At 43.9% G+C, this 24,647-nt stretch overlaps 1 protein-coding gene across 1 annotated transcript in view; it reads left to right on the top strand.

The window, feature by feature from the left end:
- Positions 1-24,647, top strand: part of LOC126188367 (atrial natriuretic peptide receptor 1-like) — a 362,237-nt gene that overhangs the window by 290,455 nt on the left and 47,135 nt on the right. Inside the window, exons 18-19 of the mRNA XM_049929966.1 lie at positions 3,831-3,929; positions 23,736-23,827. Coding sequence (XP_049785923.1) covers positions 3,831-3,929; positions 23,736-23,827 — 191 coding nt within the window. The remainder of the gene's footprint in view (positions 1-3,830; positions 3,930-23,735; positions 23,828-24,647) is intronic.

Raw genomic sequence — 24,647 nt, 5'->3', positions numbered from 1 at the left:
GCACAAAACAATTAACACAAACATCAATGACAAAAACTTCAAATTGGCAAAGTAAGCAACAATATTAAAACTAATATAAGGCAATGAGCAGCAAACAAGAAAAATAAATCAGTAGTAAACTGGCTTAGAAGAGCAACACAAAGTTAAATTCAGTAACACTATGCCTGGCAAATAGCAGTAACTTATACCTAAACATGACAAAGCTCAAGCAGAAAAAATATTACAGTAAAAACATACGAAACGTCGCCTTTGGACAATTTATACAAGACTGTGCTTAAACTGACACACAATATTTTTTAGCGCAACGCAATCTGACTTTCAGAAATCCCTACAAGGGAATGGCCCTGACTAACATTAACCTGTACCTTTCACAAATCACTTACCTCACCAAAAATCTTCGTTGCTCGAACTACTGCAATACAGCGAGCGCCACTACTGCCAGCTAAATAAAAGATTCAGACTACTGAAGGCACTAACTACTAGTAGGCATTGTTAGCAAATGAAAGATTTTAATAGAGAACAAACAATGTATTTACCTTAATAATCATAATATATATAGCAGTTCATAATATCCAGTATAACAAATTTCAAACCTCCGCCATTTCACTGCACACAGCACAGCCAGTGATTTTCATATAGAGCGCTACGTAACGTTGCCAATAAGAAAACATAAACAGCCTACTTACATAAAGAAAACATAAACAGCCTACTTACAATAGTAGCTTACCCGCTTTCCTATTTAAATTCACTCCTGTTTTACCCCTATTTGATTTTGTATTTATGACACTGTATTCACTTGACTAGAAGTGCTGTTTCTTCTGGCACCGAATTTCACTAATTCCGCCGGCCGCGGCGGCCGTGCGGTTCTGGCGCTGCAGTTCGGAACCGCGGGACTACTACGGTCGCAGGTTCGAATCCTGCCTCGGGCATGGGTGTGCGTTATGTCCTTAGGTTAGTTAGGTTTAAGTAGTTCTAAGTTCTAGGGGGTTTATGACCTAAGATGTTAAGTCCTATAGTGCTCAGAGCCATTTGAACCATCACTAATTCCCACTATCCCTAACTTCAGCCTATCCATTTCAGTTTCTAAAATTTTCTAATCTACCTGCTCGATTAAGAAATGTAATACTACACGCGCCGTCACGTATAATGGTATCCTCCTGACTAGTTCCTTTCCCTGAATCCGAGTGTGTGTGGCGGGGGGGGGGGGGGGGGGGGGGGTGCGGTGATGACTATTTCATCTGCGGATTATTTTACCCAAAAGTGCCATTAAACCATACAGCAGAGCTGCATCTCCTCGGGAGCAGTAGCGGCTCTGGTTTCGCCTTGTTTTCAGCTTTACACTGTTCCAGCATAGCAAGACCATTCTGTCTGACGTTAACAAGGTTAGATAATTCATCCAAACTACTGCCGTTGCTACTACTGAAAAGTCTGTTGCGCACATTCACGAATCACGTTTGTCTGGCCTCTCCACCGATGCCCCTCCGTTGTGGTTGCACCTATGGTGCCCTATCCATATCGCTGAGCCACGCAAGCCACAGCGCACGGCAAGGTCCGTCATTAATGCGGAGACATAATTCATACTGCGCAATAGTACTAACTCTCGCAGCCGACGAAACCCGCGACCGGCCATTCTGATTTAGGTTCTCAGTGATTTCCTTACATTGCTTGAGCAAATCAACCAACCAATCACGCAGCCCGCGGCGAGGTGCATATTGTCTAGCTCACGGCCGATGTCACTCCTGTGTGAGCTCATGATTTACTGCTAGCTTTCACTTACGCAACGTATAGTAGGCCTCGATGGATTTCCTCCCACTCGTCATGAGATTAAAACAGTTGTAAGTAGGCTGTTTAGGTTTTTATGTTGGTAACGTCACGCAGCGCTCTGTATGAAAATCACTTACTGTGCTGTGTGCAGTCTGTGCCTGGTTTGCATTGTTGGAATTTGCTATTGTAGTGTTGGGCAGTTGGCTGTTAACAGTGCGTAGCGTTGCGCAAGTTGGAGGTGAGCCGCCAGCAGTGGTGGATGTTGGGAGAGAGATGGCGGAGTTTTGAGAGCGGATGATCTGAACGTGTGTCCATCAGAAACAGTAAATTTGTAAGACTGGATGTCATGAACTGATATATATTATATATATATATATATATATATATATATATATATATATATATATATATATCGCTGGCAGTTCGACAGACACACAAACAAACACAAACATACACACAAAATTCTAGCTTTCGCAACCAACGGTTGCCTCGTCAGGAAAGAGGGAAGGAGAGAGAAAGACAAAAGGATATGGGTTTTAAGGGAGAGGGTAAGGTGTCATTCCAATCCCGGGAGCGGAAAGACTTACCTTAGGGGGAAAAAAGGACAGGTACACACTCGCACACACACACATACCCATCCACATATACACAGACAGAAGCAGACGAGGCAACCGTTGGTTGCGAAAGCTAGAATTTTGTGTGTATGTTTGTGTTTGTTTGTGTGTCTGTCGACCTGCCAGCACTTTTGTTTGGTAAGTCTCATCATCTTTCTTTTTAAATATATATATATAGCAGTTGCAGGGGCAACAGTCTGGGTGATTGACTGACCTGGCCTTGCAGCATTAACCAAAACGGCCTTGCTGTGCTGGTACTGCGAACGGCTGAAAGCAAGGGGAAACTACGGCCGTAATTTTTCCCGAGGGCATGCAGCTTTGCTGTATGGTCGAAGTATAGAGGATATAAGATATAAAATGTAGACTAGCAATGGCAAGGAAAGTGTTCCTGAAGAAGAGAAATTTGTTAACATCGAGTATAGATTTAAGTGTCAGGAAGTCGTTTCTGAAAGTAATTGTATGGAGTGTAGCCATGTATGGAAGTGAAACGTGGACGATAAATAGTTTGGACAAGAAGAGAATAGAGGCATTCTAAATGTGGTGCTACAGAAGAATGCTGAAGATTAGATGGGTAGATCACGTAGCTAATGATGAAGAATTGAATAGAATTGGGGAGAAGAGGAGTATGTGGCACAACTTGACAAAAAGAAGGGACCGGTTAGTAGGACACCTTCTGAGGCATCAAGGGATCACCAGTTTAGTATTGGAGGGCAGCGTGGAGGGTAAAAATCGTAGAGGGACACCAAGAGATGAATACACTAAGCAGATTCAGAAGGATGTGGGTTGCAGTAAGTACCAGGAGATGAAAAAGCTTGCACAGGGTAGGGTAGCATGGAGAGCTGCATCAAACCAGTCTCAGGATTGAAGACCGCAACAACACACACATATATATATATATATATATATATATATATATATATATATATATTGACTTTTTAACACTATTAAGGTAAATACATTGTTTGTTCTCTATCAAAATCTTTGATTTGCTAAGTATGACTGTCAGTAGTTAGTGCCTCCAGTAGTTTGAATCTTTTATTTAGCTGGCAGTAGTGGCATTTTTGTGAGGTAAGTGATTTGTGAAAGGTATAGGTTAATGTTAGTCAGGGCCATTCTTTTGCAGGGATTATTGAAAGTCAGATTGCGTTGCGCTAAAAATATTGTATCAGTTTAGTGTTGATCAGAAAAGGTAAAGAGCGAAATGTCAGAGTACGTTCAGTTCTGCTCAGCTGTTTGAAAATCAAATAACGTAAGGTGTTTGTCAGCACAGTCAATCATAATTTTTTCTAAGGGGACTTTTCACAGTTTGTCACAAACAAGTTTTAATCACATGTGACGCAATGCCAGTGCATTAGAACCCCCCTAATTATGAGCGTAGGACAATGCAGTGTTTATAACAGTGGCATGCTCAAAAATTTTTAGACCGTCATAGTGTCCTGCGCCTTGTTTCAGGTCCGTGCGTGGCGGGCGTGGTGGGCCACAAGATGCCCCGCTACTGCCTCTTCGGGGACACCGTCAACACCGCCTCCCGCATGGAATCCAACGGCTTGCGTGAGTACTCCGACTGAAATAATTTAGTACGTTTACTCTGTTCACTTGCTATTCCTACATCTAATGGGAAAATGCAGTTTGTCCATAAAGTCTAGCTAGCCTTTCAATAAATCGTAACTTCGAAGATACTACAGAGAATCGTGGTTTGTTGTAAAACCTTTATCATCTCTCAACGTTGTTTTCCTTTGTACTTTGGTCCAGATTTAGTTAGGAGTGCATCAAAATGGCGACAGACTATGAGGAGGTACAATGTATCATCTGATATGCAGAATCCATATTTGTGGCAACGGTATTGGGGATTACCGACGTCGCAATTGGAGGGCAGCACCGGCAAAAACCAGCGTAAAGATTTGTTTCAAGAACTTTAAAAAGAAAAACAATTTCATAGACGTTCCTCGAAGTGAACTTCCTATTTTATCTCAAGTGTGTGTTGATAAAGCGCAAGCTACATTTCAAAGCAGTCCCCAGTAGCCAATTCCTCGTGCATCAAGCAAATTTCCGGAAGCACAATCAATTGTCCATAAAATGTTGTATATGCGATTACACATTTCTGAGTACCAAGTGCAAACGGTCCAAGCATTGTAGCCAAACAATCGTCCAGTGCCGTATACGTTCACGGATTCTAGGCTGGCCTCCATAGATGTCGACAAAGACTACCAGAAAAAGTGTCTGTTGTCGGATGAAGCAACGATTCACACTTCTGAATACATTAATTTCCACAAAAGGAGGATTTGAGGCAGCGATAACCCATGAGTGGAAACATCCGTCATTGCTCGGAGCGCCGTGTTTCGTGTGGCCTAATGCACGATATGGTTGCAGGTCCATTTTTCTACGCAGAGAAAATCGTAACTGGAAATGTTTAGCTGGACATGTTAGAACAGTTCTTGCTATCACAGACTAAGGGCTGCAGCCGCTCATCGTCTTCCAGCATGGTAGAGCATCCTCTCTTTGCAATTTGAAAGTGCCGGTGTGCTGGCTGAATGACACATTTCCTAAGAAGTGGGTGATGGTGCCATCTCTCGATGTCACGTCATTTGACTTCTTTCTGTGGATTATGTCAAGGATCTTGTGTACACAACACAAGTCAGTGACATTTTCACCCTTCGTGTATGAGTCAAGTAATCAATCAGAACTGTTGTTGTAATTCTGACCCGTACATGGGCATAACTAGACCACTGCTTGATGTTCTATGACCGACGAGAGGACCACTCATTGAAATTCTGGCAAAACATAAAAGAAAATTTCAAACTACTATACGTTTTACAACAAACCACTGTTTCCTCTGATTGTTTTGAAGTTACGAGTTTTTAAAAAATGTTAGCGGGACTTTATGGATATACTGTACACTTGCCTCGATTTTTTAGGTTCAAAATTATGATAGATGAACCTAGAATAAGAATCGTGTGATAAGTAACCATTAGTCTGAATTGCATATTTAAGGTTCAGTGAGCATTGGGTAAGTAATGCTTGTGATCCACGTGTTGTAGATTGCCAGTGCTTCACAACGAACTAATGGCTGCCGCACGGACGTAGATAATGCTATTTCGAAAGAATACACAACCGCCTACGACATGTCTAAAGCGAGGTTTAACAATGTTTATAGTGCGTCACTGGTTGTCGGCGTTAGGGAATTACTAGTTACAGGATCTTGTAGATTTTCACTTGATTTGTGCTGCTACAAGATGTCGTTCTAGCAAATGGACCAAGAAAAGATCTGTAATCGGGGTCATTCTAACAGGAAGATATTTATCACTGTGGATTGGTTCAAATGGTTCGAATGGCTCTGAGCACTATGGGACTTAACATCTATGGTCATCAGTCCCCTAGACCTTAGAACTACTTAAACCTAACTAACCTAAGGACATCACACACATCCATGCCCGAGGCAGGATTCGAACCTGCGACCGTAGCAGTCGCGCGGCTCCGGACTGAGCGCCTAGAACCGCTAGACCATCGCGGCCGGCTATCACTGTGGAGAGAAAGTTACGAGTGACTTGGGTGTGGAAGTCTCTGACAACATCTGTCCAAGGATCTTGTTAAACAATTGTTATCATTGTAGAATATGAGGGGATATTGCTGGATCGCACAGAAAAGATTCGTCATTAAGCTTCCAGACACTCAGACACTTATATGAATACGGTGTGGAAAATAGTAGTGGAACGCCTAGCATACTCTATTATTAAATAGAAGTGTAGGCAGTGAACGCTCTCGCAGTGTTGTCAACTACAACACCAGTATGTGGAGAACTGAAAATCCAAATGCCATGTTGATCTCAGCTCACCCTCAATCAGTCTCTTTGAACAAGTGGCCTGGAATAACCTGTGAGCTTATGTTGTTACTGTGAGATGTAAGTTTTTTATGTCAAACAGAATCGGAATATATATTGGACCATACGGTATCTTATCTAACTACTTCAGTATGTTATCTAATTAGTTTGATATTTGGTATCATGTGTTTGATCTTGTCCCCAAAGTTTTAGGATATGTCCGCCTCCCTAGCTCACTGGTCAGTGTAGATGGCTACCATGTGGAAGACCCTGGTGCGATTCTCGGTACTGCCCAGGATTTTTCATTTGTGGGATGAATGGTACATGGTGCACTCAGCATCGTGATGCTAACTGAGGAGCTACTTGGCCCAACAGCAGCGGCTCCACGGTCTGGAAATCTACAAGAGGGCCGGGAGAGGAGTGTGCTGACCACATGCCCCTCCATATCGCACACGCACGACGCCGCATGGCACAGGATAACACGGCGGCCGGTAAACATCCCTTGCGGCAACACGGCCTGGACAAGGAGCTCGTAGTTGGTTACGGTGTGGGGATATTGGAACACGTGAGACAATACTGACCTTACGACTTTTCTTAGAAGAAAGATTAAGGAAAGGCAAACCTACGTTTCTAGCATTTGTAGACTTAGAAAAAGCTTTTGACAATGTTGACTGGAATACTCTCTTTCAAATTCTTAAGGTGGCAGGGGTAAATTACAGGGAGCGAAAGGCTATTTACAATTTGTACAAAAACCAGATAGCAGTTATAAGAGTCGAGGGGCATGAAAGGGAAGCAGTGGTTGGGAAGGGAGTGAGACAGGGTTGTAGCCTCTCCCCGATGCTATTCAATCTGTATATTGAGCAAGCAGTAAAGGAAACAAAAGAAATATTCGGAGTAGGTATTAAAATCCATGGAGAAGAAACAAAAACTTTGAGGTTCGCCGATGACATTGTAATTCTGTCAGAGACAGCAAAGGACTTGGAAGAGCAGTTGAATGGAACGGACAGTGTCTTGGAAGGAGGATATAAGATGAACATAAACAAAAGCAAGACGAGGATAATAGAATGTAGTCGAATTAAGTCTGGTGATGCTGGGGGAATTAGCTTAGGAAATGAGACACTTAAAGTAGTAAAGGAGTTTTGCTATTTGGGGAGCAAAATAACTGATGATGGACGAAGTACAGAGGATATAAAATGTAGACTGGCAATGGCAAGGAAAGCGTTTTTGAAGAAGAGAAATTTGTTGACATCGAGTATAGATTTAAGTGTCAGTAAGTCGTTTCTGAAAGTATTTGTACGGAGTGCAGCCATGTATAGAAGTGAAACATGGACAATAAATACTTTAGACAAGAAGAGAATACAAGCTTTTGAAATGTGGTGCTACAGAAGAATGTTGAAGATTAGATGGGTAGATCACATAACTAATGAGGAGGTATTGAATAGAATTGGGGAGAAGAGGAGTTTGTGGCACAACTTGACAAGAAGAAGGGACCGGTTGGTAGGACATGTTCTGAGGCATCAAGGGATCACAAATTTAGCATTGGAGGGCAGTGTAGAGGGTAAAAATCACAAAGGCAGACCAAGAGATGAATACACTAAGCAGATTCAGAAGGACGTAGGTTGCAGTAAGTACTGGGAGATGAAGAAACTTGCGCAGGATAGAGTAGCATTGAGAGCTGCATCAAACCAGTCTCAGGACTGAAGACCACAACAACAACCTTTTATCTCCATCCCAACGAAACGAATCATCGACTGTCTATTTTACGATAATGCAACAATATCCCCGTTCGTTTCAGTATGCCAGTTACTGGGGTTAATATTTGCGTTTCTAAATAAAATCTTTAACACCTTGGTCTTTAAAATAGCATCTTCTGACAATCCATTTGCACTACCCCACCGCCTAAGCCGCTAGGTAATTAATCTGTATCTCTATGTAGTTGCCCAACGAAGACAATAAACTATCATTGGTTACCCAAGAATTTTTTTACTAAGGCAAAATTATGGCCGTAAAGACTTGAAAATGGTACTGGAATAGCGACAGTAATTCTGTGACCAGTTGAGATCCGTATGTAATGAATGTCAAAGTCATTATAAATTTTATTGCTTATTATAAATCCTCACACAAAACGAGTGTATTAGTTGCAATGAAGTGTTACACGAGCCTATTTAAAAATCCTCTCCATTGACAGGTTATCAGAAGAACATGAAACAGTTACAAGTAACTAAGGTTGGCTGAGATGCAAGACAAGGAACCTATAGATGGGTTAGTACATTATTAGCGCACTGATCCGTTTCCACGATCTGACGACAGTGGTTGCCAAAATTTGAATCCGTAAAATTATGAATGCCAGAAGGGCGTCTTCCTCCTACTCATTAAATGTGGGCCTCGTGGCTCATTGCCGTGTGACTGCGGCTTGCCCCACATGGAAGTAAAGGCACCCACTGTGAACACAGGTGTGAATGGAATCAGTTGCACGCCCATTTTGAGGATGAGACATGCAACCTACAGCGTGGCTCTGCTGGTGTATGGCGCAAACTGCAACCGCACAGTGAATAGCCTCAAAGCGCACAGGTGTAAACACATCTTAACATCCTAACGTTTACTAAATGCATTGCGACCTATACATGCCGAAGCCGATTCCAGATCTTACCATTCTTTTTAACAGCGTCTTTGTGTTGTCCGCTAGCGCTGCTGTTGGTGTCCACTGTGGTCGACACCTGTGATCCCGAAAAGCTGCCCAACGAAAACTTTACATGATGTCCCAGTTGGAGAAGCAAATTGGAATGACATTTCGAAGTGATCATATCACTAGCAGCGATCGAAGTGCCATCTTCGCTCCGCCTGTCTTCCCTCGTAACACTCGCACCTTCTTCGAGAGTCAGCCCTAGCCTCTCACGAGCAATTCACCAATTACGAGACACAATTCTCGTGGAACGTCCTCCCACTTCTCAATAATTTTCCAAGACTACTACGTAACACAGGACTGATCAATGCAATTCCCACATTTTGCGCCCAGAAGCTTATAACTAAAGAAAGGAATGCCTCGCCTGTCTTCCCTCGTAACACTCGCACCTTCTTCGAGAGCCAGCCCTAGCCTCTCCCGAGCAATTCACCAATTACGAGACACAATTCTCGTGGAGCGTCCTCCCACTTCTCAATAATTTTCCAAGACTACTACGTAACACAGGACTGATCAATGCAATTCCCACATTTTGCGCCCAGAAGCTTATAACTAAAGAAAGGAATGCCTCGCATGTCTTCCCTCGTAACACTCTCATCTTCTTCGAGAGCCAGCCCTAGCCTCTCACGAGCAATTCACCAATTACGAGACACAATTCTCGTGGAGCGTCCTCCCACTTCTCAATAATTTTCCAAGACCACTACGTAACACAGGACTGATCAATGCAATTCCCACATTTTGCGCCCAGAAGCTTATAACTAAAGAAAGGAATGCCTCGCATGTCTTCCCTCGTAACACTCTCATCTTCTTCGAGAGCCAGCCCTAGCCTCTCACGAGCAATTCACCAATTACGAGACACAATTCTCGTGGAGCGTCCTCCCACTTCTCAATAATTTTCCAAGACCACTACGTAACACAGGACTGATCAATGCAATTCCCACATTTTGCGCCCAGAAGCTTATAACTAAAGAAAGGAATGCCTCGCCTGTCTTCCCTCGTAACACTCGCACCTTCTTCGAGAGCCAGCCCTAGCCTCTCACGAGCAATTCACCAATTACGAGACACAATTCTCGTGGAGCGTCCTCCCACTTCTCAATAACTTTCCAAGACTACTACGTAACACATGACTGATCAATGCAATTCCCACATTTTGCGCCCAGAAGCTTATAACTAAAGAAAGGAATGCCTCGCCTGTCTTCCCTCGTAACACTCGCACCTTCATCGAGAGCCAGCCCTAGCCTCTCATGAGCAATTCACCAATTACGAGACACAATTCTCGTGGAGCGTCCTCCCACTTCTCAATAATTTTCCAAGACTACTACGTAACACAGGACTGATCAATGCAATTCCCACATTTTGCGCCCAGAAGCTTATAACTAAAGAAAGGAATGCCTCGCCTGTCTTCCCTCGTAACACTCTCATCTTCTTCGAGAGCCAGCCCTAGCCTCTCCCGAGCAATTCACCAATTACGGGACACAGTTCTCGTGGAGCGTCCTCCTACTTCTCAATAATTTTCCAAGACTACTACGTAACACAGGACTGATCAATGCAATTCCCACATTTTGCGCCCAGAAGCTTATAACTAAAGAAAGGAATGCCTCGCATGTCTTCCCTCGTAACACTCGCATCTTCTTCGAGAGCCAGCCCTAGCCTCTCCCGAGCAATTCACCAATTACGAGACACAATTCTCGTGGAGCGTCCTCCCACTTCTCAATAATTTTCCAAGACTACTACGTAACACAGGACTGATCAATGCAATTCCCACATTTTGCGCCCAGAAGCTTATAACTAAAGAAAGGAATGCCTCGCCTGTCTTCCCTCGTAACACTCGCACCTTCTTCGAGAGCCAGCCCTAGCCTCTCACGAGCAATTCACCAATTACGAGACACAATTCTCGTGGAGCGTCCTCCCACTTCTCAATAATTTTCCAAGACTACTACGTAACACAGGACTGATCAATGCAATTCCCACATTTTGCGCCCAGAAGCTTATAACTAAAGAAAGGAATGCCTCGCCTGTCTTCCCTCGTAACACTCTCATCTTCTTCGAGAGCCAGCCCTAGCCTCTCCCGAGCAATTCACCAACTATTAGACACAATTCTCGTGGAGCGTCCTCCTACTTCTCAATAATTTTCCAAGACTACTACGTAACACAGGACTGATCAATGAAATTACCACATTTTGTGCCCAGAAGCTTATAACTAAAGAAAGGAATGCCTCGCCTGTCTTCCCTCGTAACACTCTCATCTTCTTCGAGAGCCAGCCCTAGCCTCTCCCGAGCAATTCACCAACTATTAGACACAATTCTCGTGGAGCGTCCTCCTACTTCTCAATAATTTTCCAAGACTACTACGTAACACAGGACTGATCAATGCAATTCCCACATTTTGCGCCCAGAAGCTTATAACTAAAGAAAGGAATGCCTCGCCTGTCTTCCCTCGTAACACTCTCATCTTCTTCGAGAGCCAGCCCTAGCCTCTCCCGAGCAATTCACCAACTATTAGACACAATTCTCGTGGAGCGTCCTCCTACTTCTCAATAATTTTCCAAGACTACTACGTAACACAGGACTGATCAATGCAATTCCCACATTTTGTGCCCAGAAGCTTATAACTAAAGAAAGGAATGCCTCGCCTGTCTTCCCTCGTAACACTCTCATCTTCTTCGAGAGCCAGCCCTAGCCTCTCACGAGCAATTCACCAATTACGAGACACAATTCTCGTGGAGCGTCCTCCCACTTCTCAATAATTTTCCAAGACTACTACGTAACACAGGACTGATCAATGCAATTCCCACATTTTGCGCCCAGAAGCTTATAACTAAAGAAAGGAATGCCTCGCCTGTCTTCCCTCGTAACACTCGCACCTTCTTCGAGAGCCAGCCCTAGCCTCTCACGAGCAATTCACCAATTACGAGACACAATTCTCGTGGAGCGTCCTCCCACTTCTCAATAATTTTCCAAGACTACTACGTAACACAGGACTGATCAATGAAATTACCACATTTTGTGCCCAGAAGCTTATAACTAAAGAAAGGAATGCCTCGCCTGTCTTCCCTCGTAACACTCTCATCTTCTTCGAGAGCCAGCCCTAGCCTCTCCCGAGCAATTCACCAACTATTAGACACAATTCTCGTGGAGCGTCCTCCTACTTCTCAATAATTTTCCAAGACTACTACGTAACACAGGACTGATCAATGCAATTCCCACATTTTGTGCCCAGAAGCTTATAACTAAAGAAAGGAATGCCTCGCCTGTCTTCCCTCGTAACACTCTCATCTTCTTCGAGAGCCAGCCCTAGCCTCTCCCGAGCAATTCACCAACTATTAGACACAATTCTCGTGGAGCGTCCTCCTACTTCTCAATAATTTTCCAAGACTACTACGTAACACAGGACTGATCAATGCAATTCCCACATTTTGTGCCCAGAAGCTTATAACTAAAGAAAGGAATGCCTCGCCTGTCTTCCCTCGTAACACTCTCATCTTCTTCGAGAGCCAGCCCTAGCCTCTCACGAGCAATTCACCAATTACGAGACACAATTCTCGTGGAGCGTCCTCCCACTTCTCAATAATTTTCCAAGACTACTACGTAACACAGGACTGATCAATGAAATTACCACATTTTGTGCCCAGAAGCTTATAACTAAAGAAAGGAATGCCTCGCCTGTCTTCCCTCGTAACACTCTCATCTTCTTCGAGAGCCAGCCCTAGCCTCTCCCGAGCAATTCACCAACTATTAGACACAATTCTCGTGGAGCGTCCTCCTACTTCTCAATAATTTTCCAAGACTACTACGTAACACAGGACTGATCAATGCAATTCCCACATTTTGTGCCCAGAAGCTTATAACTAAAGAAAGGAGTGCCTCGCCTGTCTTCCCTCGTAACACTCTCATCTTCTTCGAGAGCCAGCCCTAGCCTCTCACGAGCAATTCACCAATTACGAGACACAATTCTCGTGGAGCGTCCTCCCACTTCTCAATAATTTTCCAAGACTACTACGTAACACAGGACTGATCAATGCAATTCCCACATTTTGCGCCCAGAAGCTTATAACTAAAGAAAGGAATGCCTCGCCTGTCTTCCCTCGTAACACTCGCACCTTCTTCGAGAGCCAGCCCTAGCCTCTCACGAGCAATTCACCAATTACGAGACACAATTCTCGTGGAGCGTCCTCCCACTTCTCAATAATTTTCCAAGACTACTACGTAACACAGGACTGATCAATGCAAAGCCACATTTTGCGCCCAGAAGCTTATAACTAAAGAAAGGAATGCCTCGCCTGTCTTCCCTCGTAACACTCTCATCTTCTTCGAGAGCCAGCCCTAGCCTCTCCCGAGCAATTCACCAACTATTAGACACAATTCTCGTGGAGCGTCCTCCTACTTCTCAATAATTTTCCAAGACTACTACGTAACACAGGACTGATCAATGAAATTACCACATTTTGTGCCCAGAAGCTTATAACTAAAGAAAGGAATGCCTCGCCTGTCTTCCCTCGTAACACTCTCATCTTCTTCGAGAGCCAGCCCTAGCCTCTCCCGAGCAATTCACCAACTATTAGACACAATTCTCGTGGAGCGTCCTCCTACTTCTCAATAATTTTCCAAGACTACTACGTAACACAGGACTGATCAATGCAATTCCCACATTTTGTGCCCAGAAGCTTATAACTAAAGAAAGGAATGCCTCGCCTGTCTTCCCTCGTAACACTCTCATCTTCTTCGAGAGCCAGCCCTAGCCTCTCCCGAGCAATTCACCAACTATTAGACACAATTCTCGTGGAGCGTCCTCCTACTTCTCAATAATTTTCCAAGACTACTACGTAACACAGGACTGATCAATGCAATTCCCACATTTTGCGCCCAGAAGCTTATAACTAAAGAAAGGAATGCCTCGCCTGTCTTCCCTCGTAACACTCTCATCTTCTTCGAGAGCCAGCCCTAGCCTCTCCCGAGCAATTCACCAACTATTAGACACAATTCTCGTGGAGCGTCCTCCCACTTCTCAATAATTTTCCAAGACTACTACGTAACACAGGACTGATCAATGCAATTCCCACATTTTGCGCCCAGAAGCTTATAACTAAAGAAAGGAATGCCTCGCCTGTCTTCCCTCGTAACACTCGCCCCTTCTTCGAGAGCCAGCCCTAGCCTCTCACGAGCAATTCACCAATTACGAGACACAATTCTCGTGGAGCGTCCTCCCACTTCTCAATAATTTTCCAAGACTACTACGTAACACAGGACTGATCAATGCAATTCCCACATTTTGCGCCCAGAAGCTTATAACTAAAGAAAGGAATGCCTCGCCTGTCTTCCCTCGTAACACTCGCACCTTCTTCGAGAGCCAGCCCTAGCCTCTCCCGAGCAATTCACCAACTATTAGACACAATTCTCGTGGAGCGTCCTCCTACTTCTCAATAATTTTCCAAGACTACTACGTAACACAGGACTGATCAATGAAATTACCACATTTTGTGCCCAGAAGCTTATAACTAAAGAAAGGAATGCCTCGCCTGTCTTCCCTCGTAACACTCGCACCTTCTTCGAGAGCCAGCCCTAGCCTCTCACGAGCAATTCACCAATTATTAGACACAATTCTCGTGGAGCGTCCTCCCACTTCTCAATAATTTTCCAAGACTACTACGTAACACAGGACTGATCAATGCAATTCCCACATTTTGCGCCCAGAAGCTTATAACTAAAGAAAGGAATGCCTCGCCTGTCTTCCCTCGTAACACTCGCACCTTCTTCGAGAGCCAGCCCTAGCCTCTCACGAGCAATTCACCAATTACGAGACACAATTCTCGTGGAGCGTCCTCCTACTTATCAATAATTTTCCAAGACTACTACGTAACACAGGACTGATCAATGCAATTCCCACATTTTGCGCCCAGAAGCTTATAACTAAAGAAAGGAATGCCTCGCATGTCTTCCCTCGTAACACTCGCATCTTCTTCGAGAGCCAGCCCTAACCTCTCCCGAGCAATTCACCAATTACGAGACACAATTCTCGTGGAGCGTCCTCCCACTTCTCAATAATTTTCCAAGACTACTACGTAACACAGGACTGATCAATGCAATTCCCACATTTTGTGCCCAGAAGCTTATAACTAAAGAAAGGAATGCCTCGCCTGTCTTCCCTCGTAACACTCTCATCTTCTTCGAGAGCCAGCCCTAGCCTCTCCCGAGCAATTCACCAATTACGAGACACAGTTCTCGTGGAGCGTCCTCCTACTTCTCAGTAATTTTCCAAGACTACTACGTAACACAGGACTGATCAATGCAATTCCCACATTTTGCGCCCAGAAGCTTATAACTAAAGAAAGGAATGCCTCGCATGTCTTCCCTCGTAACACTCGCATCTTCTACGAGAGCCAGCCCTAGCCTCTCCCGAGCAATTCACCAATTACGAGACACAATTCTCGTGGAGCGTCCTCCCACTTCTCAATAATTTTCCAAGACTACTACGTAACACAGGACTGATCAATGCAATTCCCACGAGACACAGTTCTCGTGGAGCGTCCTCCTACTTCTCAATAATTTTCCAAGACTACTACGTAACACAGGACTGATCAATGCAATTCCCACATTTTGCGCCCAGAAGCTTATAACTAAAGAAAGGAATGCCTCGCATGTCTTCCCTCGTAACACTCGCATCTTCTTCGAGAGCCAGCCCTAGCCTCTCACGAGCAATTCACCAATTACGAGACACAATTCTCGTGGAGCGTCCTCCCACTTCTCAATAATTTTCCAAGACTACTACGTAACACAGGACTGATCAATGCAATTCCCACATTTTGCGCCCAGAAGCTTATAACTAAAGAAAGGAATGCCTCGCCTGTCTTCCCTCGTAACACTCGCATCTTCTTCGAGAGCCAGCCCTAGCTTCTCACGAGCAATTCACCAATTACGAGACACAATTCTCGTGGAGCGTCCTCCCACTTCTCAATAATTTTCCAATACTACGTAACACAGGACTGATCAATGCAATTCCCACATTTTGCGCCCAGAAGCTTATAACTAAAGAAAGGAATGCCTCGCCTGTCTTCCCTCGTAACACTCGCATCTTCTTCGAGAGTCAGCCCTAGCCTCTCACGAGCAATTCACCAATTACGAGACACAATTCTCGTGGAGCGTCCTCCCACTTCTCAATAATTTTCCAAGACTACTACGTAACACAGGACTGATCAATGCAATTCCCACATTTTGCGCCCAGAAGCTTATAACTAAAGAAAGGAATGCCTCACCTGTCTTCCCTCGTAGCACTTGCATCTTCTTCGAGAGCCAGCCCTAGCCTCTCACGAGCAATTCACCAATTACGAGACACAATTCTCGTGGAGCGTCCTCCCACTTCTCAATAATTTTCCAAGACTACTACGTAACACAGGACTGATCAATGCAATTCCCACATTTTGCGCCCAGAAGCTTATAACTAAAGAAAGGAATGCCTCGCCTGTCTTCCCTCGTAACACTCGCACCTTCTTCGAGAGCCAGCCCTAGCCTCTCACGAGCAATTCACCAATTACGAGACACAATTCTCGTGGAGCGTCCTCCCACTTCTCAATAATTTTCCAAGACTACTACGTAACACAGGACTGATCAATGCAATTCCCACGAGACACAGTTCTCGTGGAGCGTCCTCCTACTTCTCAATAATTTTCCAAGACTACTACGTAACACAGGACTGATCAATGCAATTCCCACATTTTGCGCCCAGAAGCTTATAACTAAAGAAAGGAATGCCTCGCATGTCTTCCCTCGTAACACTCGCATCTTCTTCGAGAGCCAGCCCTAGCCTCTCACGAGCAATTCACCAATTACGAGACACAATTCTCGTGGAGCGTCCTCCCACTTCTCAATAATTTTCCAAGACTACTACGTAACACAGGACTGATCAATGCAATTCCCACATTTTGCGCCCAGAAGCTTATAACTAAAGAAAGGAATGCCTCGCCTGTCTTCCCTCGTAACACTCGCTTCTTCTTCGAGAGCCAGCCCTAGCTTCTCACGAGCAATTCACCAATTACGAGACACAATTCTCGTGGAGCGTCCTCCCACTTCTCAATAATTTTCCAATACTACGTAACACAGGACTGATCAATGCAATTCCCACATTTTGCGCCCAGAAGCTTATAACTAAAGAAAGGAATGCCTCGCCTGTCTTCCCTCGTAACACTCGCATCTTCTTCGAGAGTCAGCCCTAGCCTCTCACGAGCAATTCACCAATTACGAGACACAATTCTCGTGGAGCGTCCTCCCACTTCTCAATAATTTTCCAAGACTACTACGTAACACAGGACTGATCAATGCAATTCCCACATTTTGCGCCCAGAAGCTTATAACTAAAGAAAGGAATGCCTCGCCTGTCTTCCCTCGTAGCACTTGCATCTTCTTCGAGAGCCAGCCCTAGCCTCTCACGAGCAATTCACCAATTACGAGACACAATTCTCGTGGAGCGTCCTCCCACTTCTCAATAATTTTCCAAGACTACTACGTAACACAGGACTGATCAATGCAATTCCCACATTTTGCGCCCAGAAGCTTATAACTAAAGAAAGGAATGCCTCGCCTGTCTTCCCTCGTAACACTCGCACCTTCTTCGAGAGCCAGCCCTAGCCTCTCACGAGCAATTCACCAATTACGAGACACAATTCTCGTGGAGCGTCCTCCCACTTCTCAATAATTTTCCAAGACTACTACGTAACACAGGACTGATCAATGCAATTCCCACATTTTGCGCCCAGAAGCTTATAACTAAAGAAAGGAATGCCTCGCCTGTCTTCCCTCGTAACACTCGCACCTTCTTCGAGAGTCAGCCCTAGCCTCTCACGAGCAATTCACCAATTACGAGACACAATTCTCGTGGAGCGTCCTCCCACTTCTCAATAATTTTCCAAGACTACTACGTAACACAGGACTGATCAATGCAATTCCCACATTTTGCGCCCAGAAGCTTATAACTAAAGAAAGGAATGCCTTTTGGCTCTGTCCTGTCGGTGCCTCAAAGGAAAGCGTTAACGTCTTGTTTCCTACGACACTCCAAAGATTCCTATCTGCTTTACATGCATGTAACCGCTCAGCTAACGATTTTTGTGAGAAGAGAGAGTTTCAGTCTCGCACTTACAGAACGCTCACACCTAGTGTGCCGTATTCTGCCGAGGGCATAGAGCCCCTAAGTACCAGTTGCTTTCATAGAGCCTGCATAGTGTCCATCAGTATGTTACTCTCCTATCGACAGACTGAATGGTCAGCGTGATGGATTGTCAATCCTCTGGGTCCGGGTTCGATTACCTGCTGGGTCGGGGAATTTTCTCCACCCAGGGACTGGGTGTTGTGCTGTCTCATAATCATCCTATCATCCACATCGACTGCCGGTCGCCGAAGTGGCGTCAAATTGAAAGACCGGCGCCCGGCGAACGGCCTGCCCGACGGGGGGCTCTAGCCATACGATTAAATAAAATAAATAAATCGACAGACTGGCGCCGTCTTCTCTGCGTTCTACAGCCAGGGCTCATTGTGTCCCGCCTTCCGGGACCTTTACTGTACTTTACAACGCCCTCACCGCAGGAAAACGCCATAGGAACGTGGGAGCGGCCGTCATATCGTGCAGAACTCCAACGACGGCGTCACCTGTCGTTAGCATTGCGTCCGCTAACGCTGTCCAGTGTCTTCGCCGTACGCTGTGATACCTGCAGCCGGCGTTGGCTTTGCATCCTGGGTTAAGATTATGGTGGCCCCCGGTCCGCTTCGATCTGATGTCTCTCGTAAAATTGCCAGTCTAGCCAAACATAATTCTCAAGAAATAAAACGCCTACAATCCTTCATCTATTGGCAGTCACTATCGGACAGTGTTTACAAAAAATAAAAGAATACGCTATTTTCAAGTCAAATTAATTGTATCTACATATTTGCTAAATCAGCATCTCAGATATCGACAACAAATGGTTCAAATGGCTCTGAGCACTATGGGACTTAACATCTGTGGTCATCAGTCCCCTAGAACTTAGAACTACTTAAACCTAACTAACCTAAGGACATCACACACATCCATGCCCGAGGCAGGATTCGGACCTGCGACCGTAGCAGTCGCGCGGTTCCGGACTGTGCGCCTGAAGCGCTAGACCACCGCGGCCGGCTATCGACAACATCAAAGTCCACGAAACAATCAGTTACTCAGTCTTTCGCATTGTTTAATAACAACCATAGAAAATGGTGACTTATTGTGCCTCTTATTTACTGCTGATAAAGTACTGCAGCTTGAGGTGGCTTTGTTCAAAAAATGGCTCTGAGCACTATGGGACTCAACTGCTGTGGTCATAAGTCCCCTAGAACTTAGAACTACTTAAACCTAACTAACCTAAGGACAGCACACAACACCCAGCCATCACGAGGCAGAGAAAATCCCTGACCCCGCCGGGAATCGAACCCGGTAACCCGGGCGTGGGAAGCGAGAACGCTACCACACGACCACGAGATGCGGGCGAGGTGGCTTTGTGATGACGCTCTTTAAATTAAAATCGGCTCAGAGTTTATCTCCGTGGCGATTCCTCGTTTCCTTGATCAGAGGGGGCTAATAAATTTCCCAAATATCATTAGTTTCTCTAGACCTGCATTTGGCCGTGTATTTTTAATATGTGTGACGCCCCCTGATATTTTATGCATGCATTCGTTAATATGCACTTCTATCCGCTTTTGTTCGGTGTAATTGAATCCTGCTGGTGATGCGCTCCTAGTACGGCACCATCCACGGGGGCCGTGAATTAGCATATTGACAAAAGACCGGGAGTTACTGATCGCGACGCCCCGTTATTACTTCGGCCCTGCCGCCACGGAAGTGGCTAACGGAAACGATAGCCCTGCGATTCGTATCTCTACAGGGGGAACTGATTGCAAATTTAGGAGTGTGACATCAAAACAGCCCGGTTCATTTCTTCATTGTCTGTTATCTTCGTCAGTCTGGGTTGAGTATTGCCACTGGCGGATACTCTACGAATACCGATTCATTGGTTGTAAAACTGCCTTTTTCCCATCCTTTTAATCCTGAGCTCAGAAGTGGAATTCCAATGAACTTGTCATTTTCTCGATTGAATACCACCTTTATTTAGCGTTATTTTGATATGGGTGTGTCTTCATATGTATTTAGAAGCAGATTAGAATGGGACAGGACGTCTCCTTATTCGTGATACACCAAATAGTGCTTTGAAACATTGATTCGTCAATGTTTAACAGCTCATTTTTGTTTTAGCGATGATTAAGTGAACTGCAAAAAACAGTGTTAATTTATAATTAAAATTATGAGAATGACAATTAATATAACAAAAAAATAAAAACGTATTACATTTCAGAAACATATTCAAATGTGTGTGAAATCTTATGGGACTTAACTGCGAAGTTCATCAGTCCCTAAGCTTGCACACTACTTAACCTAAATTATCCTAAGGACAAACACACACACCCATACCCAAGGGAGGGCACGAAAGCAGTCATTAAATGAGCTACTACGCTATTACAGTAAGAATGTCGAGACATCTACTGTTATTAAAATAAGGGATTTGCACCAAGTTTTTGGGGTACGTTTTTATATTATCATGGCAGTATCGGAATTTCTTCGGTATATATAACACAGAACGAGACCGAACTGTTACCGAAAAGAGCAATGACAACTGCAAGTGACTGACATTCTATACGACCATTTTAGTGCTCTCAGTCAACAAAGTGAAATATCTGACAAGAATTAAATGCCTTTTTAATAAATATAACACTGTACAGCAAGTGTGTGGTTTTAAGAAAAACGATATTCGTATGTACCGCCAACTAAACGCGGTCGTTAAGATGGCCGTAAGCTTTCTATAATTGCGTGACGCAGATTAGCGGACTTCGTGGCAACACGTTTTTCACCATATACGGATTTTTGTTTAGTCGTTCAGATTTCTCAATTGAATCGCTGCTCAATGCGTGTGAAATGTCGTACGAAACTTTACTGGAATTGTAGATTAAACCCTGGTGAAGTTATTTACTAAAAGCTGTGGCGTGTAACGGATGAACGCAACTGTCTCTGTACGAACGCACAACGGCGATCGTTTCTTTGAGAATTTATACTCCATAATTGAACTCAGTACCGTCACAAAATTCCAAACGGAAAACCTTTCGGGAAATACACTTTGCCAATTACCGGTCAGACACAGACTGTGAGAAAGTATAGACTGACTGAAGATCATACCTGGTAAAGATAGACCTTTATTACAGTCAAATTCGATTACCACATAATACACGGTGAAGACATTGCGCACAGGAATTCATTTTACAACGTCCCTTATGATACTATGGAAATAAATTATATCCAGCATTAATTTGATTAGTAGCATAGTCCTCTTGGGGAGGAATCAGAATATGAAGCGTAGAAATCGTTGAATCGTGATTAATTTTGAACAACACCAATCAGTCTACCTGAAGAGGTGTGAATCTATGAAACTACAGCTTGATATACCGTTGTAAGGCCACAGGCTATAGCATATGACTAAAACCAAGTCTCGCGACAAAAACCCAATCAATCTGATAAAAACTGGACACGTAGAAATACTACCAAACATCTAGGGGTTTATTCCACACTGTAACCTTAGCGTCATTGGTATTACTGAAAATGAGTACGGACAAACAACAGGTTCAGACCAATCCTGTAAAATTCAATACATGAACCTGTTACCAGAGGTATAGCGGCTCGTTTTATTCAATAGAATGGGCTCTGTCTTGGTGGTTAGTATAACACAAAGGGAACGAAGAATTAAAAACAAGGAAAACCGATGGGAAACTCGACTGAACGTATGTTGCAAGATCGCTGAGGGCGGCCGAATGATCTAATAATCACTGAAATTTAGTCTATCAGAAAACAGCTCATGGGCTTATCACTCGTGAACTACAAGATCTGTTGCTCCTGTTCGAATTCACTCACTAACGCTAAACGCTGCAATGGCGTAACACCCCACGAAATTCCATGCATTAGCTTATTATGCATTGGTGTGTGGGGGAGGAGGGACAATGAGCTAAATCAAGGCTACTGTGTTTATAACACGTGGTCTGGCTCTTACAAAGCACATTAACTGTTTCATGTAATTGTTTCGTATATAGGACTTTAATCGTAAACAAAACAGAATTTTCACTAGCAGCAGTATCGCTTTTTGAACAAAATGTAAACATGTTGATAGCCTATGTCTCCATAGGACATGTAACATACGCTAAGCAATCTGGACTTACACCTGATCATGGTCCGAACAACAGGCCTACTCACAATTCGCTGGCCCCACCAACAGTGTCTGTAAATAGCGGCCCCAAGTCGGCGGTTGGAGACAAGACATCGTTTTTACATGGACTGGGAGGCATCCGGTATGCTTGCTAGCCAACAGAGCGGACCAAAAAGGGGAAATAAGCTCTGCGTTTACGGCATGTTCTGTTACTGGACATCTCTGGAACTGATCCAGGGATGTTGGTAATGCTATCCCCGGAGGGAGGGAAACTTCTTTGGCCTGCACCGATACGTTTGAAAACATTTACTCACACATATATATTGTACAGACTTTATTCTCGTTATAACTTCGTTGCACGCTGTGTGTTACGTTTGTGGATACAGGAGCGAGGAACAGATGTTGTTGATGAACAGGTAACTCAGATATTAATTTATTCTACAGCTAATATCAAAATAATACATTCTTTTCTTGTTGTTGTGACAGCGCCAGTGTATAACAGCAGCTCTGAATGTTTTAACGTGTACAGACATCGCAGATTTACATATCAGTCAGTCTTCAGTACAATAACTATTCAGTACATCACGGGCTCTGGCCACTGTAAAAGTCTGTAAATGTTACTCAACTGGCAAACACACAAAAATGAACTCAGTGCATGAACGTTCGAACCTAACTAAGTACACCCGCCCCTGGAGCTCCGGGGAGGGCGTAATCGTTCATGGCAGCGCCCCCTGTATCGCGATGGCGGCTGTAGGAAAATGTGCTGGCCTCTGGGCAGCACGTATCGCATGCGCGAGATTCGGCATAATAGCCGTGAATGCACCTGGCCTCTTCAGCAGTTGTCTACTCACCTGAACATGGCCGGACGTCTCTGGGCCGGAATATCGTGGCAGAAAGTTCACGCGATCCGGCAGCACCCTCGAAAACTATCAGAAGAAGAAATAAGACGGAAAACTTCCAGAAGTTATCAATTTCAGATTATCTCCGTGAATGGCTATCTATCGCGAGACAGCGCACTGTAAGCTGAGTGGTTAATGGACAACTAAAAGTAAAATGAAACCAATCTGAGGTCATAAGTCCCCTAGAACTTAGAACTACTCAAACCTAACTAACCTAAGGACACCACACACATCCATGCCCGAGGCAGGCTTCGAACCTGTGACCGTAGCGGTCGCGCGGTTCCAGAATGAAGCGCCTAGAACCACTCGGCCACACCGGTCGCAGTAAAATGAAATCGCAGAACATTTTAAGAATCAAATACACTTGCAATAAGAGCCTACTGTAGCTTTAACTTATTTTAAACATTATTTTGACTACACTTTTTTGATGAAGAACGGAAAATTATTTGGCTTTGAATAGTAATGGTGAAACAAGCACAAGCATTTACCGGTGCTGTGTACTGATTAACTTTAACTGATTTATTGTTTCTATTTTTCACATCTTCTGTCAAATTAAACAATGTCCAGTTATAAATTTTATTGCTCGTGTTATTTTGATTGGTTATTAACTTTACACATTTAGTTATACCTCTGATGCTCTAGGAAGGCACACATATTACCAATTATAAAAAATAATCTGTACAATTTATATGCTTTCAGTTATTTTTGGGTCTTTTTCAGCTCTGAAAATACACGTCAGCTCTGACACGAGGAAGCTACTGGACACATTTGGATTCTTCCATTTGGAAGAACGAGGAGAAATAGAACTCAAGGTTAGTATGTTAACTATAATGTAATAATTGTAATGGTTAATTAGGTACTGGAAATTCAATATAAATCATAAACCATTTGAAGGAGACAGACGGAAAGATGCATCACCAACAAAGGAAAAGCATCTAGGTACTTTTCTCGTATTTGAATGAAAGTGGCTGTCTTAAGCTCTGTGACTAATGAATAGGTGGTATCGTTTAACTATGAGAGCAGAAGATAGAAGAAATCCTTAAACGAGCTAACAGACTATTACCTAGCTCTAGGATTTAATCTGATACCTTCACGGAGAAAGAAAATAGCTCATTTGCATTAGGAAACTGTACACTGAAAAAGAAACTTGCGAAATTACGAGACAGAATATTACAAATAGTCCTCGGAGTCACTCAGCTGCACGAAACAAATATTCCCTTTCCATTGTCAAGTAAACAATCCGGAAAGTCGAGGTCTGGTCTCTGGTCAGGTTTTCTTAGTATTTGTTCCAGCTGGTATGACTAGGTGCTGTATGTATGCCAAATACAAGGTGCATCTGAAACATTCGATGAATCGTGTCAGAAAATAAAGGAAACAACAGTAAGAAACAAAAGACTTTTACATAAAATAAGTAAACTAGAGTACCTCCAGTGTTCACAGGTTCCTTTCGCTGTCGTAACACAAGGTACTCTAGTTTCTACATCTACATCTACATCCATACTCCGCAAGCCACCTGACGGTGTGTGGCGGAGGGTACCTTCAGTACCTCTATCGGTTCTCCCTTCTATTCCAGTCTCGTATTGTTCGTGGAAAGAAGCATTGTTGGTATGCCTCTGTGTGGGCTCTAATCTC

Source organism: Schistocerca cancellata, chromosome 5 (assembly GCF_023864275.1).
Source record: "Schistocerca cancellata isolate TAMUIC-IGC-003103 chromosome 5, iqSchCanc2.1, whole genome shotgun sequence".
NCBI lineage: Eukaryota > Metazoa > Arthropoda > Insecta > Orthoptera > Acrididae > Schistocerca > Schistocerca cancellata.
Note: the sequence above shows the minus strand (reverse complement) of the source record. Positions and strands in the feature narration are given on the sequence as shown.